We start from the raw sequence: 18,002 nt of genomic DNA on the forward strand, positions 1-18,002 counted from the left end.
TTCAACTTCACCGACATTATCTGGTGCACTATTGGATCTACTAGGATCTCCAGAATTATTTGAATATTTTTGCGCAACATCAAAAACTACAGGAGCAACAAAAGAGTTATCGGCAAAGTGTAAATCAGCCAATACTTGTGTCGGAAGACTATTTAAAGTTTCCATTTGATCAGACGGGGCAAGAAAGACAGTTGACATAGTTTCATCTCTGCCCCCAACTTCTGCCCCAGCTTCTACAGTAGATAAATGTACAGACGCTTTAGGTAAATATTCCAAATCTTTAGTGATTGTCAAGGGGGTTGTACAGTCTACTGATAGAACAATGTGCTCAATGGGTTCGGATTGTAGACAAGGATCCACTAAATGCTTAGATACACTTTTTCTTGATTTTGAGCTTACCTTGGATGTCTCTAGGCCAGAGTCTGCTTTTAAAGCTGTCCATGGATTCTGCATCCGCCGTTGTTGTATGGTCTTTCGTCTTGTTTGTGGCCCCACCTGGCCCCCTGATCCCAATTGTGCGGTCATGCTATTTGTGATGCCGCACCACTCTGCGCACAAACTGCAGTTGGAAGTGACCAGAGGACGAGATCTAAGCTTGACAGCAGATCCAGTAAGTGCCAAGACAGGACCAGGACCCAGCGCCAAACAGCAGCAAAACAGTTCGTGCCGCCGAAGAATGCGCCGCCCTTTACTCCGCGGCCGGGCTTAACGCCGCAAGGGTGGCTGGGGCAGACTTTTCAGTCGAGGTGATGTCACGTGACAAATCACGTGATTGATGCTGGGCCCCACCTCCTCCACGTAGTGTAGGCAAGCTGGCAAGAGTTACCAAGAAACTCGCAGTGCCAGAATCAGGTAAGCTCCAAAAACGAACATTCAGGACACAGTTCAAATGCACTGGAAACACCCATAATGTACGCTCTTTCAACCCACAGTTCTTCAGCCCTTTCGATTTCCTTCATGAATCCCACTCGAAGGAGAAAAACAACCTCATTACAAACAGAGCACCCTACCCTTCCTCACCCTACACCTCCTATTCACATAGATTTAACACTAACCGCAATGAACAAAGCCCTTCTCTCTTTGACCAAACTAGTTGAGATGTTTGATAACAAATTAATCTTACAATCAGCAATGATTTCACAACTATTAGAAAATGACTCTAAGAAATCGAATGCTAGAGAAATTGACCATTTAATTCTGCTCCGAGCCAGATCTGAAGATGACATTCCTATCACCAATTCAGAGCAAGCTAATCCACATTCTATAAATGAAAGACTAAATCCTAACCCCTTTTGCAAGCTCAACTGGATCACTCAATGGTCACAACACAATCAATAATACAAGACCAAGTTCAGCAGGATAAGCAAAATAAACCTTTTTTTCCCTATTTTCACCAATCCTAATCGGATCCTAAAACAGGTCATACCAAATGCTAAGAAAGCAACAAAAAAAAGCAGAATCCCAAATTGCAAACACGGTCCAATTCGAAACATTTTATAAAGTACTTATCACGTCCTAAGAACTCAAGCCAAACTGCTAAGTCTGCAATCACCCAAAAATATGCAGCTATGGCGATAAATAAGAAGATCAGAATCAAAGACCCTCTAATATGTACTATGAGCCTTTAGATCAGTTGATACAAGAAGTAGACAGACAAAATCAAGAAAACCCTGCAGTTAACTTGCAATCTGAAGCTGCGCTACCTCCTTCCTCGCCAGCCCCTATCCATCAAATTGCTGCAGTACAGCAAAAAACGTTATTAACATTAGAACAGCGGAGGAATGAGATTGCCAAGTCAGTCCCTCTATACATTCAAACTACCAAGAATAATCACGCGGCTTGTAATGATACCCCGTCCGTGCAAGGTCCCTCAACTTCGAACTCACAGCCTAATTGGTCGCTAGACAATCAGGCTTCTAAAAACTCATTGAAGCACAAAAAGCTTTCACATCCATCGAATAAAGCACAGGAAGATGGTCCTGATGCTCATTTTCATCGCTTGATAATACAATGCAGACCTAGTCCTTATCCTGTTCATGATCTCAACAGGACCTCTATTGTCAATATCATTAGTGATGTTCCTAGTCTCGAGGACCTTGCAATCTCTGACATTCACTGTGTTGAATTTCTGAAAGAACCAGATCTTTCCACATCCATAATCTGGATTCGATCGAGTATTGTCCTTAATTCAATCTGGAAGGCTAGGTCCTCCCCGTTTGAACTGAGATTTCTCTTGAATCAAAAACTTGCTTCAAAAACCTCTGGGGAAGTAAAAATGCCCAACACTATCTTCCTTCTAAGGTCCTAGACTTTACCTATCCATCTTTTAAAGTCACTTGCCCTAGAAGACCGCCGCCTGAAGTGCACAAAGTACAGCGCTTTGCAAGTGAACAATCTGTTACTAGTCTCTGACACAAGAACCAAGAATAGCTATTCCAGACTAAACCATCTCAGCTCATTACCCTAGCAAGTTGGAACACTCAGGGTTTTATGCACCATACTGACGCATTTGCAAGTGATTTGTCCAAATATGACATTGTTGTGCTTCAAGGGACGTGCTTGTCTAAACTGCCGATCTGGGATTGCTATGACATACTACTACTGCCGGCAAAGACACAACATAGAGACCGTCCAATGGAAGCCCTATTAATTGTGACAAAAATCAAAAATGACTGCTGGGCTGCATGTAGAACGTTGGGCTGAGCCTAACACATGTATCCAACTAGCCAGAATAAAATCTCAACTCAGGACCATAGCCCTGATTAACATATATTGTAACCAGGCTAGCATAGAAACAGAAATCTTTTTTCAGGACATAAATAACATTTTAGATCTGGTTGCTATGGAATGCTCAATCACACATACAATACTAGTAGGTGATCTCAATATTCACTCTTTTTTTTAAACCTCCTGCAATCCAATCTTCCTTAGCCCAGCGCTGGGACAAATTTATGACAGGCCGGCACTTAATCTTGGTAAATGGATCTCTTCTTTGTGAAATTCCTCCCCATGCCACATGGAGAAGATTCCAACAAGAAGCAATAATTGATTACATCTATGTTGACAGAGTCCTATTCTCTATTGCTGAACATTTTGAAGTCAAGCCTCAGAGATCCAGTGATCATGGACTTGTTGAACTATATTGGTCTTGGCAACTTACCACCAACTTCTATCCAAATAATCAATACTGTGATGAGTTAACCTTAAATGGAAGGAGGAATCACTTCCGATCGACCCCGCAGAGTCTTAAAGCCCTTCATTTTTGTATACTGACCAATCCTGAGACTCTATAACGCGAGACAGCTCACGAAAATGTTCTCTATGTGGCTCATAATTCATAGATGCTGCAAGCTGTCTTCGAAAAACTTGGCGCAAATTTTGAGACTTCTGAATCACGCTAATCATATCACAAAAACTCCATTACAAATTAATGCAGTCTCAAAACAGTATTTATACTTATATTGCATATGTTTCTTTTGGATTATGTTTGATTCAAACTGTGATGGACTTATTCTGTCCTTGTATTATTAATCTTTTATTGCAAAAATGGCAACAATTTGGTTATCTATTGTCTCTATGCAAATGGGCATGGTTTATTAATGCTCATTATCAGAATACTGAACATTGTAATCACAAATACGCCCTGAGGACGGCCCGGAGAGGGCTGAAACACGTGTTGGCGTGCAGTGTCCATTTTTTGTGATTAAACACATTTTCCGATAGACGAACAGTGTTTACTCTTGTGATCAAATATTTATCCTAACATTGTTTATGAGGGAGCGCTGATTGGCAGGCTACATTGATTTTGTTCATCAAAACAGGCATGGGTCCAGCACTACTCACTCCTATATGCTCTGATTCTCTCTGATTGCAAGTTCATCATTATCTGGAAGTATCTCTCTGGTTTGTGATCAAGATGATATTAAAAACTATATAACCAAATTGAGCTCTTCTAGAGCCCCAAAGCCCGATGGGCTGACTAATACTATGCTCATGGCTCATCCCGACCAGTGGGCGGAAATTTTGTATAATGTTTTCCAAAAAAGAATGACATTGCGTATTATACCACCATCATGGCTCAAGTCTACAATCATTCCTATCTACAAAAAAGCTGATTGTCAGCAACCGAGAAATTATCAGCCGATTGCTCTTTTAGATGCTCCTATCAAATTATTTGCCAGGCTCATTCTTAGAGACTTTAATATTTGGATTAGGTCCAAGAACTTGCAAGTTCCATATCGACTGGGAACGTCGATCAATTTTATGGCCATTACTGTAATAAAGATGCATGGTCTCCAGGTCAAGCAACCCATATATATGGATCTATGTGATCCGACCGAGGCTCATTTTACCGTGGCTGGAAAGTTTGCATGAGAAATGTGTGAACCACCAAAGGTTCGCACATTTCCAATGCGAACATACGTACACAACCCCTACATACCCATACCCCCCACCCACACCCATGACACCCCTCCCACCCACACACTCAACACACCCACAACCCCAACATAAACATACCCTACTTACCTTTTTCTTCACGCTGAGTCCCTGCGCCGCCAGTTCCCTTTCACTTCCGTGATTGGGAACCGGCGCCGCAGGGTCCTTTTCTTTTTTTTAAGGGTGCTGCAGGTGTTTCCGCGCCACCCCGCTCACTATACTGTAAAGCATAATGAGCAGGGTGTTGCGAGGGACACCCCGGCAGCCCCTGTTTTTTTTTCGGGTGTGCTGCGGGGCTATACAGATTCGGCTAGCATTAGATGGTCAGTTAAGTAGCCCTATTTCGACCTTGACAGGAGTGAAACAAGGCTGCATATTAGTGTCTGCTCTATTTAACTTTTTCATTTCATACATGAAACATAGGCTCAATGCGGTTATTTCTGTCTCTCCAAAATTGGGACCAAGCACCATTCCCTGGATCCTCTATGGACGACTTGGTTCTCCTATCCAAGACACCAAAAGGCTTACAGAATCTGTTCACTACTTTAGAGAGCTATACCATTGATAATGTTTTGTCGATAAACACAGGTAAAACTGAAGTAATGTAATCTGGCTACAAGACTCAACACATTAAAGGTTACAAATGGATGCTGCTTGGAACGAAGCTAGAGCAAAGGAATGAGTATTGATATTTAGGTGTGAACATAAACAACCACTCATCTGATCTCCCTTATCCCTTATTCAACTAGAAGGCTTATTTTGGAACGCATCCTTACCTTGCCAATGTCGCTACCAATTTGCATAGTCAGACACAAACTAGGTCTAATCTCATTGTAAGCTTCATATGCGTGTAAACTTGGCTCTCTATACAGAAAGATTTTAACAGATTGCAAGGCAGGTTCGATAATGCAGATTCTATCCATATATCTGCAGATCGCTGTTTTACCACAAAATTGATACGACAAGTTACTAACATCATGAACAGGGCAGACATATCATCTGCCCTATTGTTAATGAATCCATCGCATGCTATGAGGAATCTTTGGGAAAATGATTGGATACAGACTTGGGAGGCATGTTTAACATATGCAACATTTAAAGCTAATCAATTGCACAAGAAAGATGCGAGTGCCGGAATCGTACCCGAAGTTTCCCTCGCCGGCTTACAGAAATGTTTCCTGCGGTTTTGGCTAAACCTATGCCAAACCAAAGATCTGCTGGCCACACGGAAGATCATATCCATAGACGAAAACATATGTAGATTTTGTGGGGTGACAATTCAGCCTGAAACTATTAAACATTTATTGATAAAGTGTCCCAAGATAACAACCATTTTAAATCGTATTTCAAAGAATTGAGAATTGTAAATGCTGAAGTATTATGGAACGAAATATTTCATGCCAAGCGTTTATCTTTAAGAATTGCGATTGTTAGATTTCTAAACTCTCTAAAGCTCATTTAAAATATGCTTAATGACTTGAGAAAAATGCAAGTTGTTATGAGTAATTAACATCTTTCATTCTCTTATTTATCTAAATATAATTTAATTTTCAGTTACATATTGAATTATCTGATATGTTGTACAACCAAGCAAATAAGTACTCATGTAAAGATTGATGTGGAAATGTCTTTATTCATCTGCTCTAATATCAACACTAGCTAGCTATATTTAAATTTATCCAAACTGATTGTCATACCTTTTTTAAAGTATTTGTATCGCATATTTTTCACTTCTGCTAAGAAAAGAAAAACATTGAAAGGTTGATTTCTTTTTGTCTTCTGTCTATTTTCAACCAAATCAATAAAAAATGTTTTTTTAAAAAAGTATATTTAAAACGTGCCTATATACAATAATGTGCATGCACAGGGTCTTGACAGGGCATGCATTGATCAGTAGTAGTGATGTCCCCCCACTTTACATAACATTCAACTTGTGCTGCAAGATTGTATTGTGTGATAGCACTTGTACACACCCAGCATCATTGTCTGTTGCCCTCTGTGGCTCTCCATGTATGCAGGCAGGGAGCTATTACGCAGGATCTGGCTTTGTGGGTGGCGCAGCAGTGCATTATTGTCAGGTCGGTGTCCCATGCAACCTGCACATTCACTGAGCTGAACTACATCCTGCTGCGGAATGCCTCTTCAGTGGGCCGCCGCATAGAAATGTGACTTTGTGGCATTTATCTGTGCCAGTGTTGTGGGCAGATATATGTGCCTGGATGCATGGCACAGGAATGCCTCCAGCACCTGCCCAAGCACAACTAATAAAGTGGGCTGAGACATGCCATACAGCATGCCCGTAGTGTGCTGGAAGGTTCCACTAGCAAGAACATGTAGCACTGACACAAGCTTCAGCAGCGGGGGTAGGGCAGTCCTGATATTGATCCTGCTCTGGATGTTGTTGTGGATCATGAACTACCTCTGCTATCATCTGCCGGTTTAGCGAGTACAGGGTAATGAGCTGGGCATCAGTCAATGTCCAGGGTGAGGGCCTGACCCAGGGAATGGGCACTCGCCTTGCACGGAGTCCTCCTCCTCTTCTCTGCGCCATGTGCTGCTGTTCCTGCCGCTGTAGCTCAACGTGGAGCAGGAGGTGCTGCATGTCCCAGTTAGCAACTGTTAGTGGCAGCATGGTGTTGGAAAGTGTGTTTGTGTCAGGTGTGTGCCTTATGTACTCTTTCAGAGTGAATTGGGTGCACCTGTGACTTGATTGCCATCACCTGTATGCATTTGCCTCTGCCTTTTAGGTGAAGGTAACTACATTGTGCTTTTGGAGGAATTACAACCCATTTTCAGCGACATTTCAACTTGTAATGCGGAAGAAATACCATTGTGCATCATGGAGGTCATTCCGCTGGCGGAATTGGCACTGATGCTAATTCCGCCATATGTTGGCCGTAATTCCACCAGCCCTAATTCTGTGGTGGAATTAGCGCCCATTTCCATGAACCCTGTAAGGAAGGCATGGTATCAAACAGTAAGACATACACAAGTGATCACAGTTCAAGGGTGTTTATTGAATTTCAATTGTCTTTGAAAAACGCCTATCTAATCCTAAATCTAAAGATGAGAGCAAGTTATGGCCATCAAATAATAATAAGGCAGTCCTAGGCAAGTCTGTCAAAATAAAAGGGCCTAGACTAATAAAGCTATTGGCAATCCTTACTTCTAAATACAAATAGTGGGGGAAACAATGTTATGCAAAAGAAAAGTGTTCAAGAAATCATATGTCAGGATAGTCAAGCCGTTGGCTTTCTTTCCCCACGTTTTCAGCACAGGACAAGGCTGCACACTCGAGCTTGGCACACTCTGGCTTCTCTAGCACGAGGATGCAGTTCAAAACTTCACCATCAGGGCCTTCTGTGCCAAAGTCTCTTTGCCATTCAAAGTCTCTTATTTCAGAGAGCCTGATACAAAACAACAAACATTAAAGTTCCTTTCTTCTTAGGATTTCAAATATACAACTTCTCGGGTGATTTGCTGTTCACCCCGGGTCCCCCTCCGCCGGGTTCAGATCCACTTATACAACTTCTCAGGTGTTTTACTGTTCTCCCCGGGTCCCCCTCTGACGGGCTCAGACCCACTTTAACACAAAACCTTCAATTGGTCTTCCGTTGGCAGGCTCGGACCAAATTTCTCTACTTCATCAAAATTGAAGACTTTCGACTGTGCGCAGTGTTTTGCTTGTCCAGTCGCAGGACCACTTTGATTCACAATTACTTGTTCTCTTCTTGACCTTTTTCTCACTTTCACCACTTCTCAGTTGGATACCTTCCAGTGACCTTCGATTGAGCTCCCACGCGGTGCCGGACCACTCTGTCAAAGGTATTGTAGCTTGTTTTTAAAGTTCAGTCACTCATCAGCAGTTCAACTTTACTTGTGTCTCTTATCACACGCGTTTTAACAATGTTCGTTCCTGCGCACGCCATACAATGTTTTTGCTTGCAACCTTGGCTTCAACACAGACCGCTCTTGCATCAGTCTTGCCAACTCACCGGCTGTGTTGATTTCACTGACGGTGCTTTGTTCTTGGTGCCAAGGACAATACCACGGTGGCTGGTGATTCTCCGCGCCTTGATTACTGATGCGGGTGGGCCCCGTGTATCTCTGACATACAATGCAGGATTCTGCAGCCTGGTTTCCTGGTTTTACGCTTTCTATTCTTGAGGTTTCTGGAAAGTATCAGTTCCTTCTTGAAAAGGTCAAGGGAACTTCCCTCCTTGCGATCCCCTTCTGTTTTGCCATCTTTCCTCTCTCGTTCAGCTGCCGTCTTGATACTGCTGTTTCCTCGTGTGCTTTGCCTCGCTCAGAGTGTGCTCTCATGCTCTGCCTTTTATCCATGTGGGGAAGCTTAGTCGAAGTCAGGTATGTGTCATGGCCAGTAATTTCCTGACCTTTCCTGACCAATGTATTGGGACACTTCAGGTATAGTGTTCGGGTGTTAGTCTATTTTCTCTCATAATGGGCTGTCTTGGAGAAAGTGTTTGTGTTGTAAAAGTGGGGTCGGGGGGGGGGGCGTAGAGTTCCTAAATATCCTACCTGGTAGGATGGGGTAAAGGTGTTACAGGGAAGGGGATACCACCTCGCACCATCCGGTGTCCCGCTCCCACTCCCCTAATACCCCTCACTCAGGTGATCCTCCTGCACTGGTCAACCTCCAGTAACTGGTTCCAGAAGCAATGGCTGTGTCCTGGCCACATGGATGACAGATCCCTGGGGACTAGTGGGTGAGACACCTTCTAGTTTCTCACAACCCCTAATTCAGTGGTGTGGTAAAAGTGGCGGTAATTACTTTACTGCCACTTTTACAGCATACCGCCCAACTGCTAATGATACCCGGTGTCCCCAACGGATTCAGGAACACCAGCAGTGGTCTCTAGAGAAATTGGAGTCAGGGGAATAAGTTTACATACCTGTTTCTGTTGCCCCCCCCCACCCTCCGTAAGGTTAGATGGGCATTAAGTCCTGTCCCCAAATCACTCTTTCCAGGTTTTGGTTGGTGGAGGTCTGGTCAAGGATTCCTTCCTAGAGCTATTTTAAGGACTGGAATTGAATGAGTTTACTCACTTGAACTTTAACTACCATTTGGACTCTTATTAATCAAAACCTCTTGGATTGTCAATCTCTAAGAAACCTACCTGTGAAGAATACACTTTGGAACTGGTGACTTTAGGACACAAGGCTGCACACCATCTTAAGGTTGGACTTTATAAGAGCTAGGGAAGCTGTTCTAGATTTATCCTAAAGTGTAATGTCTTTTTCTAATGCATCTGAGTACATACTTGTGTTACACTGGTTACTCAAAAAAATGCTATCCTGTATCTCGTAAGGGGGAATGTATATGTTGGTTTTATAGGGTTGGTGTGACAATATTTGAGTAGAGGTTTTACTTGCTTAGTGTATTTAAAGCCCTAATCAAATATTGCATAGTTTTGCCTTTACCTGTCTAACTGGAATTGTTAGTGTTGCTCTGGGTGGACTCATTGTAGCTCTAGACCACACTTACGCCCAAAGCCTTGCTGCTCTGCTACCTACCTTGATTGGGTTTGGCTAAACTCTCAGTGTCCCCCTGTACACCATAATCCTCCTGCCAGGGCTGATTTTTGAAATCCATCTTAACCTTGATCAAGGTATGAGTGAAAGCATCCTGAACAATCTACTTTCATATCATTACTTCTACAAATTAGTCACTGTGCCAGCCATGTTTGGGTTAGCGTACAACTACCGCATACTTGAAATCTGTCCTATGGTACTACAGGCAGAGGTATGAGTCCCCACCAGTGGGATCAAGGATAGGGTATTCTTGTCGCTTTTGACCTCCACTGTTCTCACACACACAGATAGGAATACTGCTAGAAAGGCTATAAAAGCGACTTGGGGCATATACATAAAAATAGAACCCTTCATTGCAGGTCTGCCGGATACTCACCTTGTTTTAATCTTTGCTGAGAAGAATGTGAACATAAATTAAAATCAGACACATGTTTCACTGTTCTTTAGATATCAAATTTCATCCAAACAAATATTTGAGGCCATTTTTGGTTAAATGAATTTGATAATGCATGGGGCAGTCAACTAGACAGTTCATCAATTACAATGAGTCAAAATATTTGCTTAATGCTTCCTAGGGCAAAATCATACTTGACAGGCCTTGTCATTTCTTGAGCAAAGTACGCAATCTTTGTAATGAGCTTTTGAGTGCTTACCTCATTCCTCTTACAGTATTTCCAAAATAACTTTCTTATCTAGCACAACCTGCAGATTAGTCTGCGTGCAATATGGATTACTGAGCAGCATTCTTGATGCGTGCTTACTCTCTGCACATTTTCCCTTAACAATAACCTCTGCCTTTAAGTATACAATTGATTGTAAACTTACCTCCCAATCTTCTCTAATGTACTCTCCATCTCTATATTTTGTACTGCTAATTCCTCTTTCCAGACTTCTCTGCTTTTCTTATAGGACGTGTGATCTCAATTGAAAACGCAGCTTGGATTCATCCTTCTAAATCATGAAAAACACCACTTAGTAGAATACCATCCTCACCTCCTTTCCTCTGGGGTGATCATCAAAACTCGTGACCTTTCCTCCTCTGAGATTTCCAAAAACGTTTCTGTGGAGAGAAAGAAGTCATGCCGGAATAAGGAAAAATGACAGAAAATCCCAATGTTTCATATATACCCTCCCCAACACCAAAGGTCATATGGCCCAGTACTCTAAAACGAACCTGCGGATAGGATGTGGGAGGCCACTTGTTCTTCCTCTCGTACAGCCTGTGTGGGAAAGAGAACAGATTATCATGATTAAATGTGTACATGGACCCATGCCCTTGTATCTTACAGAAATGATCACTCCCAAAACAAAAAATACCAGAACTCTCAGATCGGATGAAACTAACCTTCTAAGGGTTCCGCGACTGAAAACTAAGAAATCAAGGGATGCTGCTTTTATATCTATAGCTCCCCAGAAGTGGAACTCCCTCCCCTCTATACTGAGTTACTTCATCCACGGAAGTTCTCAAGAAAGGTCTGAAAACTGAGCTCTTCTCATAGAGTGGTGTTCTCTCCCCCGTCCGATTTCATATCTTCTAGGATGGGTTCTCGGCCAACCCTTTTTCCTTCTTCTTTGCTCGGTGTGAGTTTTTTGCCTGAATTTTTATGTTTAAGCGCCCTTAAGCCCTAGGGTACCTGGCACGCTATATAAATGCCAAAAGATAAACATAAACATCAATGATCTGTTCTCGCCTGTCTTCAGCACTACACACATTCCCCTATGTACGATAGTACATTGTCTTCTGTCAAGGATAGGATAGGAAGCCAACTTCCATTTGTCTACAACACATACCTAGCTCAACCTGTCTACGGTACCACACCTTCCTCGTTTTGTCTATAATAACAAACATACCTCGGTCTATGAGATGACAAACATATATATTTATTCACCAGCAGATATACCTGGCCTTGCCTGGGCTACAAAGAAACCAAACTTTCATATGTTTTTCCACTGCTGCCCTGAATGCCTCTTTACGCCAAGCATCAAATGACTTTCCAAAAGTTGATTGTCTCTTGGGTGGCATGATGATTGAATTACAGGTTTTTTGAGACTCGGGATGTGCACTTCTCGAGTGTCGATAAGACTGATTTCCCAGATTTTCTTTTATCAATTTTCCCAAACTTTTCATATGGTTTTCCACTGCTGCCCTGGCAGCCTGTTAACTTCGAGCATCAGACTACTGCATCAGCCTGTAGTCTGGCTTGTCTCTGTTCTGGTGTGTCTAGCTGTCTCAGTGCTGTCTGTCTGCTTGCTTGGGCTTGAAGTCTTTGATGGCATTGTGACTTTCCAAATAAGATGGTCCCTTAGGTGGCATGATTGAATAACAGTTTTTTTGTCACTAGGGATGTGCAATTCTTGTGTGACGATGCAACTAATTTTCCAGATTACTTGTACTAATGTTTGACGCATTTTTAGCTTTTGTTATGGTCGTTTGGTAAGCAAAATAGCTATGATGGTTCGTCAAGCAAATGAGCATCAGTTCTAATTTCATCCACAAGGGGCGCCACCTCAGTAACTTCAAATTAAGCAAACTAAGCATTTGTTTAGATTTTCTCCACCAGGGGAGCGACTTTAGCAACTTTAAACCACACCATTGGCCTCATTACAGGAGTGCCGGTCCGGAAACAACGGTGCTGGTAAGCCTACCGGCACTGCTGTTTCCGGACCGGCACACCACGGGTTGTGCCCGACAGGGCAGACGCTGCCGGAAACATCGGCCACGGTAGACAAGCTGTAACAGAAGCACCTGCACCATTATTAACGGTGCCGGTGCTTCCGTGGGCCCCACTCCCATGGAGTACTACGGGACTCCATGGAAATGGGGATTAACAGAATACCGGCGCCTGACTTCATGGCTGCCAGGATTGTAATACCCCGGTGTCACCAGGAAGTTAGGAGCCAGTAATTCTTAATGGGTCCAGCGGCAACCCGCCGGTATCACCGGCAGGGGTACCGCCAGACCCGTAATGAGGCCCCATGATTCCTTGTGAAATGTTACCCCTGTAAGACCCTTTTGGAGCCCTCGAGATAGTTCCCTCTTCATTTCTATAGCAGACAAATAGACACACTTGCAAAAATATATATTAGATAATATTTATTTTGGAGTCATTGTAAAGCGATACTTGTAATTCTATGCAGCTTCAAAGCATTTGCCAGCAGACATACATTCACCCTAGGCAACCCTTTTGAGATCATACAACATGACCCATATTGGAAGTTGCCTGGGTGATAAAAAAAATAGATGACTGTAATATTGCCAGCTCCAGGAGCTGCCTGCATAATTGAATGGTTTGTGTACTTTCTTGTGCCATTCAGACGGAATGGGGATCTTGCGAGAAATAAATGTGTCTTTCAACATTTAGAACAGTCCTTGAAGAGTAACTTCAAGTTACTGCCAGGGGGCTGGACTACCTTCAGTTTCACATCGGTGTGCGTAAAGCACGCCGACGTGAAAGTGAAAGTAGTTTTCACCGCAGCAGCCATTTCGGGCTGCTGCGGTGAAAATAAAAGGTGAGTGTTCACCTTTCTCCCCCTCGATCTCCAGCTGTATTTCAAGCTGGAGATTGAGGGAAGTGTCGTTGGAAAGGGGAGATTCTCCCCTTTCCAACGACACCCTTTGTGACAGCATTGCTGCAATGCCCACTAGACACCAGGGATGTCTTTGAATGCGGGGGGGGGGGGGGGCCCGGCCTCCAAAGCATGGGGCCACATATGTGTACAACCCTGGGGGCAGATGGGGGCAGATGGCTGGTCATCTGCCCCCAGGGAAGGGGGCAAAAAAAAAGGAAATCAATGGGGGTGCGGGGCCTGGGATTTTTTGCCCCCTGAAATGGTGGTGGCCCTCCCCCTCCCACAACAGGTGGAAAGGGGGGGCCACCCCCTGTAGCCCTCAGGCAGGAGTACATGAGGTGGCCCCCCCATCCAATTGGGGGTGGGCGGGAGGGCCACCAGGAATAAGTGTGCAGGCCCCCCAAAGGATGGGGCCTGCAGGTTAGGCCCCACCTGGGGGCAGATGGCTGATCATCTGCCCCCAGGGAAGGGGGTAAAATAAAAAAATGAAAACGAAAAAACAAAAACAAAAGGGAATTTTGGGTGGGAGTGGGGCGCCACTAGGAATTTATTTTACAGAAAAGGGGGTGGCTCTCTCCCCCTTACCCCAAGGGTGACCAAAAGGGAATTTTGGGTGGGAGTGGGGGGCCACTAGCCACCAGGGATTTATTTTACAGAAAAGGGGGTGGCTCTCTCCCCCTCACCCCAAGGGGAAATGGGGGCACCCCTTGTAGCCCTCCCTGGGGGCAGATATCTGCTCCTAAGAAGGGGCATCTGACCCCAGAGAGGGCTGCATGAGATGCCCCCCTCTTATCTGCCCCCAGGGAGGGCTGAATGAGATGCCCCCCTGCATGTGCTGTGGGGGGGTAGAGGGTCACCCCCATTACATTAGAAAATGACCTGGCGGTTTAGGGTGCCTCTCAGCCCGCCCTAAAGTGTAGTGTACTATTTTCCATTTTTTCTTTGTTTACTAAACATGCCTTGGCGCAGAGGGGCACATTGGTGTGCCAATCTGGCCCCGGGGTGCCCAAACCTTACTGCCCCATCCACTGGGGGGCCTGTCCCACAATTTTTGGGGGCCCTCTCCCACCCACCCCAAATGGAGGGGGGTGGGGGGAGTGTACCTCACGCAGCCGTTTGCAGGAGGCCCAGGGAGGCCTGCATGAGGTGCCCCGCCACCCATTTGGGGTGAGGGGAGAGAGGGCCCCCAAATATTGTGGGACAGGCCCCCCAGTCGGTGGGGCAGTAAGGTTTGGGCACCCGGGGCCAGATTGGCACACCAATGTGCCCCTCTGCGCCAAGGGGAGTTGGGTTACCAAAGGAAAAAAGTAAAAATGGTGGAACGCATTTTAGGGGGGGGGGGCTGTGGGGCCCCCCAAAGGGACAGGAAATGTTCTAATGGGATGGGGCATTGACCCCCCTACCCCCAACCCGCAATGGAGTGGGTGCCATGTCATGCAGCCCTCCCTGGGACCAGATATCTGCTCCTAGGAAGGGACACCTGAGCCCAGGGAGGAGTGCAGGACAGCCCCCCACTATCTGCCCCCAGGGAGGGCTACATGAGATGAGCTGCCCCTCCAATTGGGATGGGGCGGAGAGGTGCACCCCCCTTCACATTAGAAAATTCCCCAGCGGTGTAGGGGGCCCCTCAGCCCCTGCTAAAGGGCAGCCTGCCATTTTGAAATATTTTCTTTGTTTACTAAACTTGCCTTGGCGCAGAGGGGCACATTGGTGTGCCAATCTGGCCCAGGGGTGCCCAAACCTTACAGCCTCACCCACTGGGGGGCCTGTCCCACAATCTTTGGGGGGCCCTCTCCACTCCCACCCCAAATGGAGGGGGGGTGTACCTCATGCAGCCATTTGTAGGAGGCCCAGGAAGGCCTGCATGAGGTGCCCCCGCCACCCATTTGGGGTGAGGGGGGAGAGGGCCCCCAAAAAATGTGGGACAGGCCCCCAGTGGGTGGGGCAGTAAGGTTTGGGCACCCTGGGGCCAGATTGCCACACCAATGTGCCCCTCTGCGCCAAGGGGAATTGGGTTACAAAAGGAAAAAAGTGAAAATGGTGGAACGCATTTTAGGCGGGGCTGTGGGGCACCCCAAAGGGACGAGGAATTTTCTAATGGGATGGGGCGGTGACTCCCCCACCCCCCACCGGCAATGGAGTGGGTGCCATGTCATGGAGCCCTCCCTGGGACCAGATATCTGCTCCTAGGAAGGGACGCCTGAGCCCAGGGAGGAGTGCAGGACAAACCCGTTACGCTCACCTGGTATTCATGGAGACGCCACCCAGCCCTGGTTGGATGATTTGCACTCTCGAACCCTCTCCCGGTCCCTTGGTAAGGCCTCTGGTTAAAGATGGGTCTGTAATATAGGAGAGCTGGATTCAATACCAGATTGTCTTTGTTTTCCCACCTCCCGTGGCCTCAACTCTTTCCTCCCCCTTGGGCCTTCTCCTTACTTAATATTGTAAGAGGTGGATTCTCCATCCTGCTCCTTGAGGCAGGGGCGCGTAGATGTGGGGGGGGGAGGGAGAGGGGGATGGGGGGGCAGCGACCAAGTTACTTCACTGTTGCAAGCCCCCCTGTGGGAATCCAGGCCTGCTGCGACTCTGTAGGTTTGCTGATTTACAGTCTTTATATGCAGTTCTTATGTTCCTCTTAGTTCGAATAATAATGTCTTGCTTCTTTCCTTTTAGGTATGGAAAGGTATTTTGGTGTTGTCATGCAGTTTGAAGATGAGCATGGGCCGGTAGGCGAAAGCGCTGTGTGCGCGATGCTGTCCGGTGAGTAATGTGCGATGCGTGGCGCTGTTTCGCCTTCTATATTGCTAACCTGTGTCTTTTCTCTCCTTGCAGGTTGCGATGTTCCCCGCTGAGCGCCGTAATGTTCCAGCAATGATACTGACCAGGAGATGACTACCCAGGTAAGAATTGTGTGGCTTTCTTCATTCAGGAGGAAACGTGAGTAAACGCTTACTAATGCTGTCTTTCTTTCTCCTCTTTTCAGGTTATGGTATTCCAGGATGCATGCGGTGCCTGATGATGGAGTTTGTACCTTAAGGTGAGTGGAACTGAAGTCAGCGATGGATTGAAGACAGGATACTGTTCCAGGTAAGTTTCGTAGTGTTCTTTCTCTCTCTGCAGGTCCTTGGTTTCAGGTAATCTGGCATCAAAGAACTGGACACGGTGAGCGTTACGCTGCCCACAGCAGAATAACGCAAAGCATGTTCTGCTGTTTGGGTGCGGTTTAAATAGTCTCAGGTAAAGTAGTCCAGGTAAAATAGTCCCAGGCCTGCCACACCCAAAGTAGTCCAGGTAAAGTAGTCCCAGGCCTGCCACACCCAAAAGACTAGACCGCATAGCTCAGTTCCTTGTAACTGAGCTATAGGTGTGCCTCCATGTTGGCTGAACCACCCCAAGGTAAAGAGTCCCATTCTAATGTTGGTCTTCATGATGGTTATGAGCGTGGCGCCAAAGGCGCCAGGACTGACTCTATGAGAGTCTTGGATGAGGTTTTAAGGCCTTTGACCTGGCCCTAACTGGAAGGCTGACTTGCCAGTGAGAGCCAGGGGCAAGGGTCATGACAGCACCCCCCCCAAGGCCCCTCTCATGGTGGCACTTCTGCCTGGTCCTGGTTTGGCTGGGTAATTCTGATGGAACGTTTTAATTAGGCGAGGTGCATGGAAGTATTCACTAGGTTACAATGATCTGTCTTGAGGGCCGTATCCCTTCCAATCAACTAAGTAGTATAGTTTGGATCTGGTGTATTTTGAGTCTAGGATATCCTTTAATTCAAACTCTGGTTCTCCGTCAACTAATACTGGTTTTGGTGGTGTTGTAACCTGAGTACCGGGTTGTACCGGTTTCAGGAGTGATACGTGAAACACAGGATGAATCTGCATAGTGGGTGGTAAGGCTAATTTAACTGCCACTGGATTTATTATGGATTCAATATAAAAAGGTCCCAGATATCGGGGACAAAAGTTCTGAGTCCCTTTTATGGGCACATATTTTGATGCTAACCAGACCTTGTCTCCAATTTGATAGTCGGGGGCTTTACTATAATGTTGGTCAGCAAATTTCTTTTGTCTGTTCTTGGCTTGGAGTAAATGTTCTGCTGCTTCTTTGAAGGCCTGGGAAATAGTCGTATGTAGGGTTTTAACCGCTGGCATTTCCAAAGAGGTTGGGAGATCCAATTCTGAAGTACGTGGATGTCTACCATATATAGTGTAGAAAGGGGTTTGTCCAGTGCTGGTGTGTAATGAATTATTATAGGCATATTCAGCTATCCATAACAAGTCCTTCCAATTTCTTTCCACTTGATGTAACATGCAACGTAAGTATTGCTCGAGGGTTTGGTTTGTTCTTTCTGTTTGGCCATCTGTTTGAGGATGGTGACTTGTAGATAGTTGAATGTAAATTTGGGCCATTGAGATACGAACTGACTACCTCGATCTGAGATCAAG

General features: G+C 45.5%; 1 protein-coding gene across 1 annotated transcript in view; it reads right to left on the reverse strand.

Moving 5' to 3' along the window:
- Positions 1 to 18,002, reverse strand: part of REC8 (REC8 meiotic recombination protein) — a 655,306-nt gene that overhangs the window by 97,634 nt on the left and 539,670 nt on the right. Inside the window, exons 15-16 of the mRNA XM_069633986.1 lie at positions 11,165 to 11,210; positions 10,984 to 11,050 (exon numbers count right to left, since the gene is read on the reverse strand). Of these exons, the coding sequence (XP_069490087.1) occupies positions 10,984 to 11,050; positions 11,165 to 11,210 (113 nt within the window). The remainder of the gene's footprint in view (positions 1 to 10,983; positions 11,051 to 11,164; positions 11,211 to 18,002) is intronic.

Source organism: Ambystoma mexicanum, chromosome 13 (assembly GCF_040938575.1).
Source record: "Ambystoma mexicanum isolate Mex_15411 chromosome 13, UKY_AmexF1_1, whole genome shotgun sequence".
Classification (NCBI taxonomy): Eukaryota; Metazoa; Chordata; class Amphibia; order Caudata; family Ambystomatidae; genus Ambystoma; species Ambystoma mexicanum.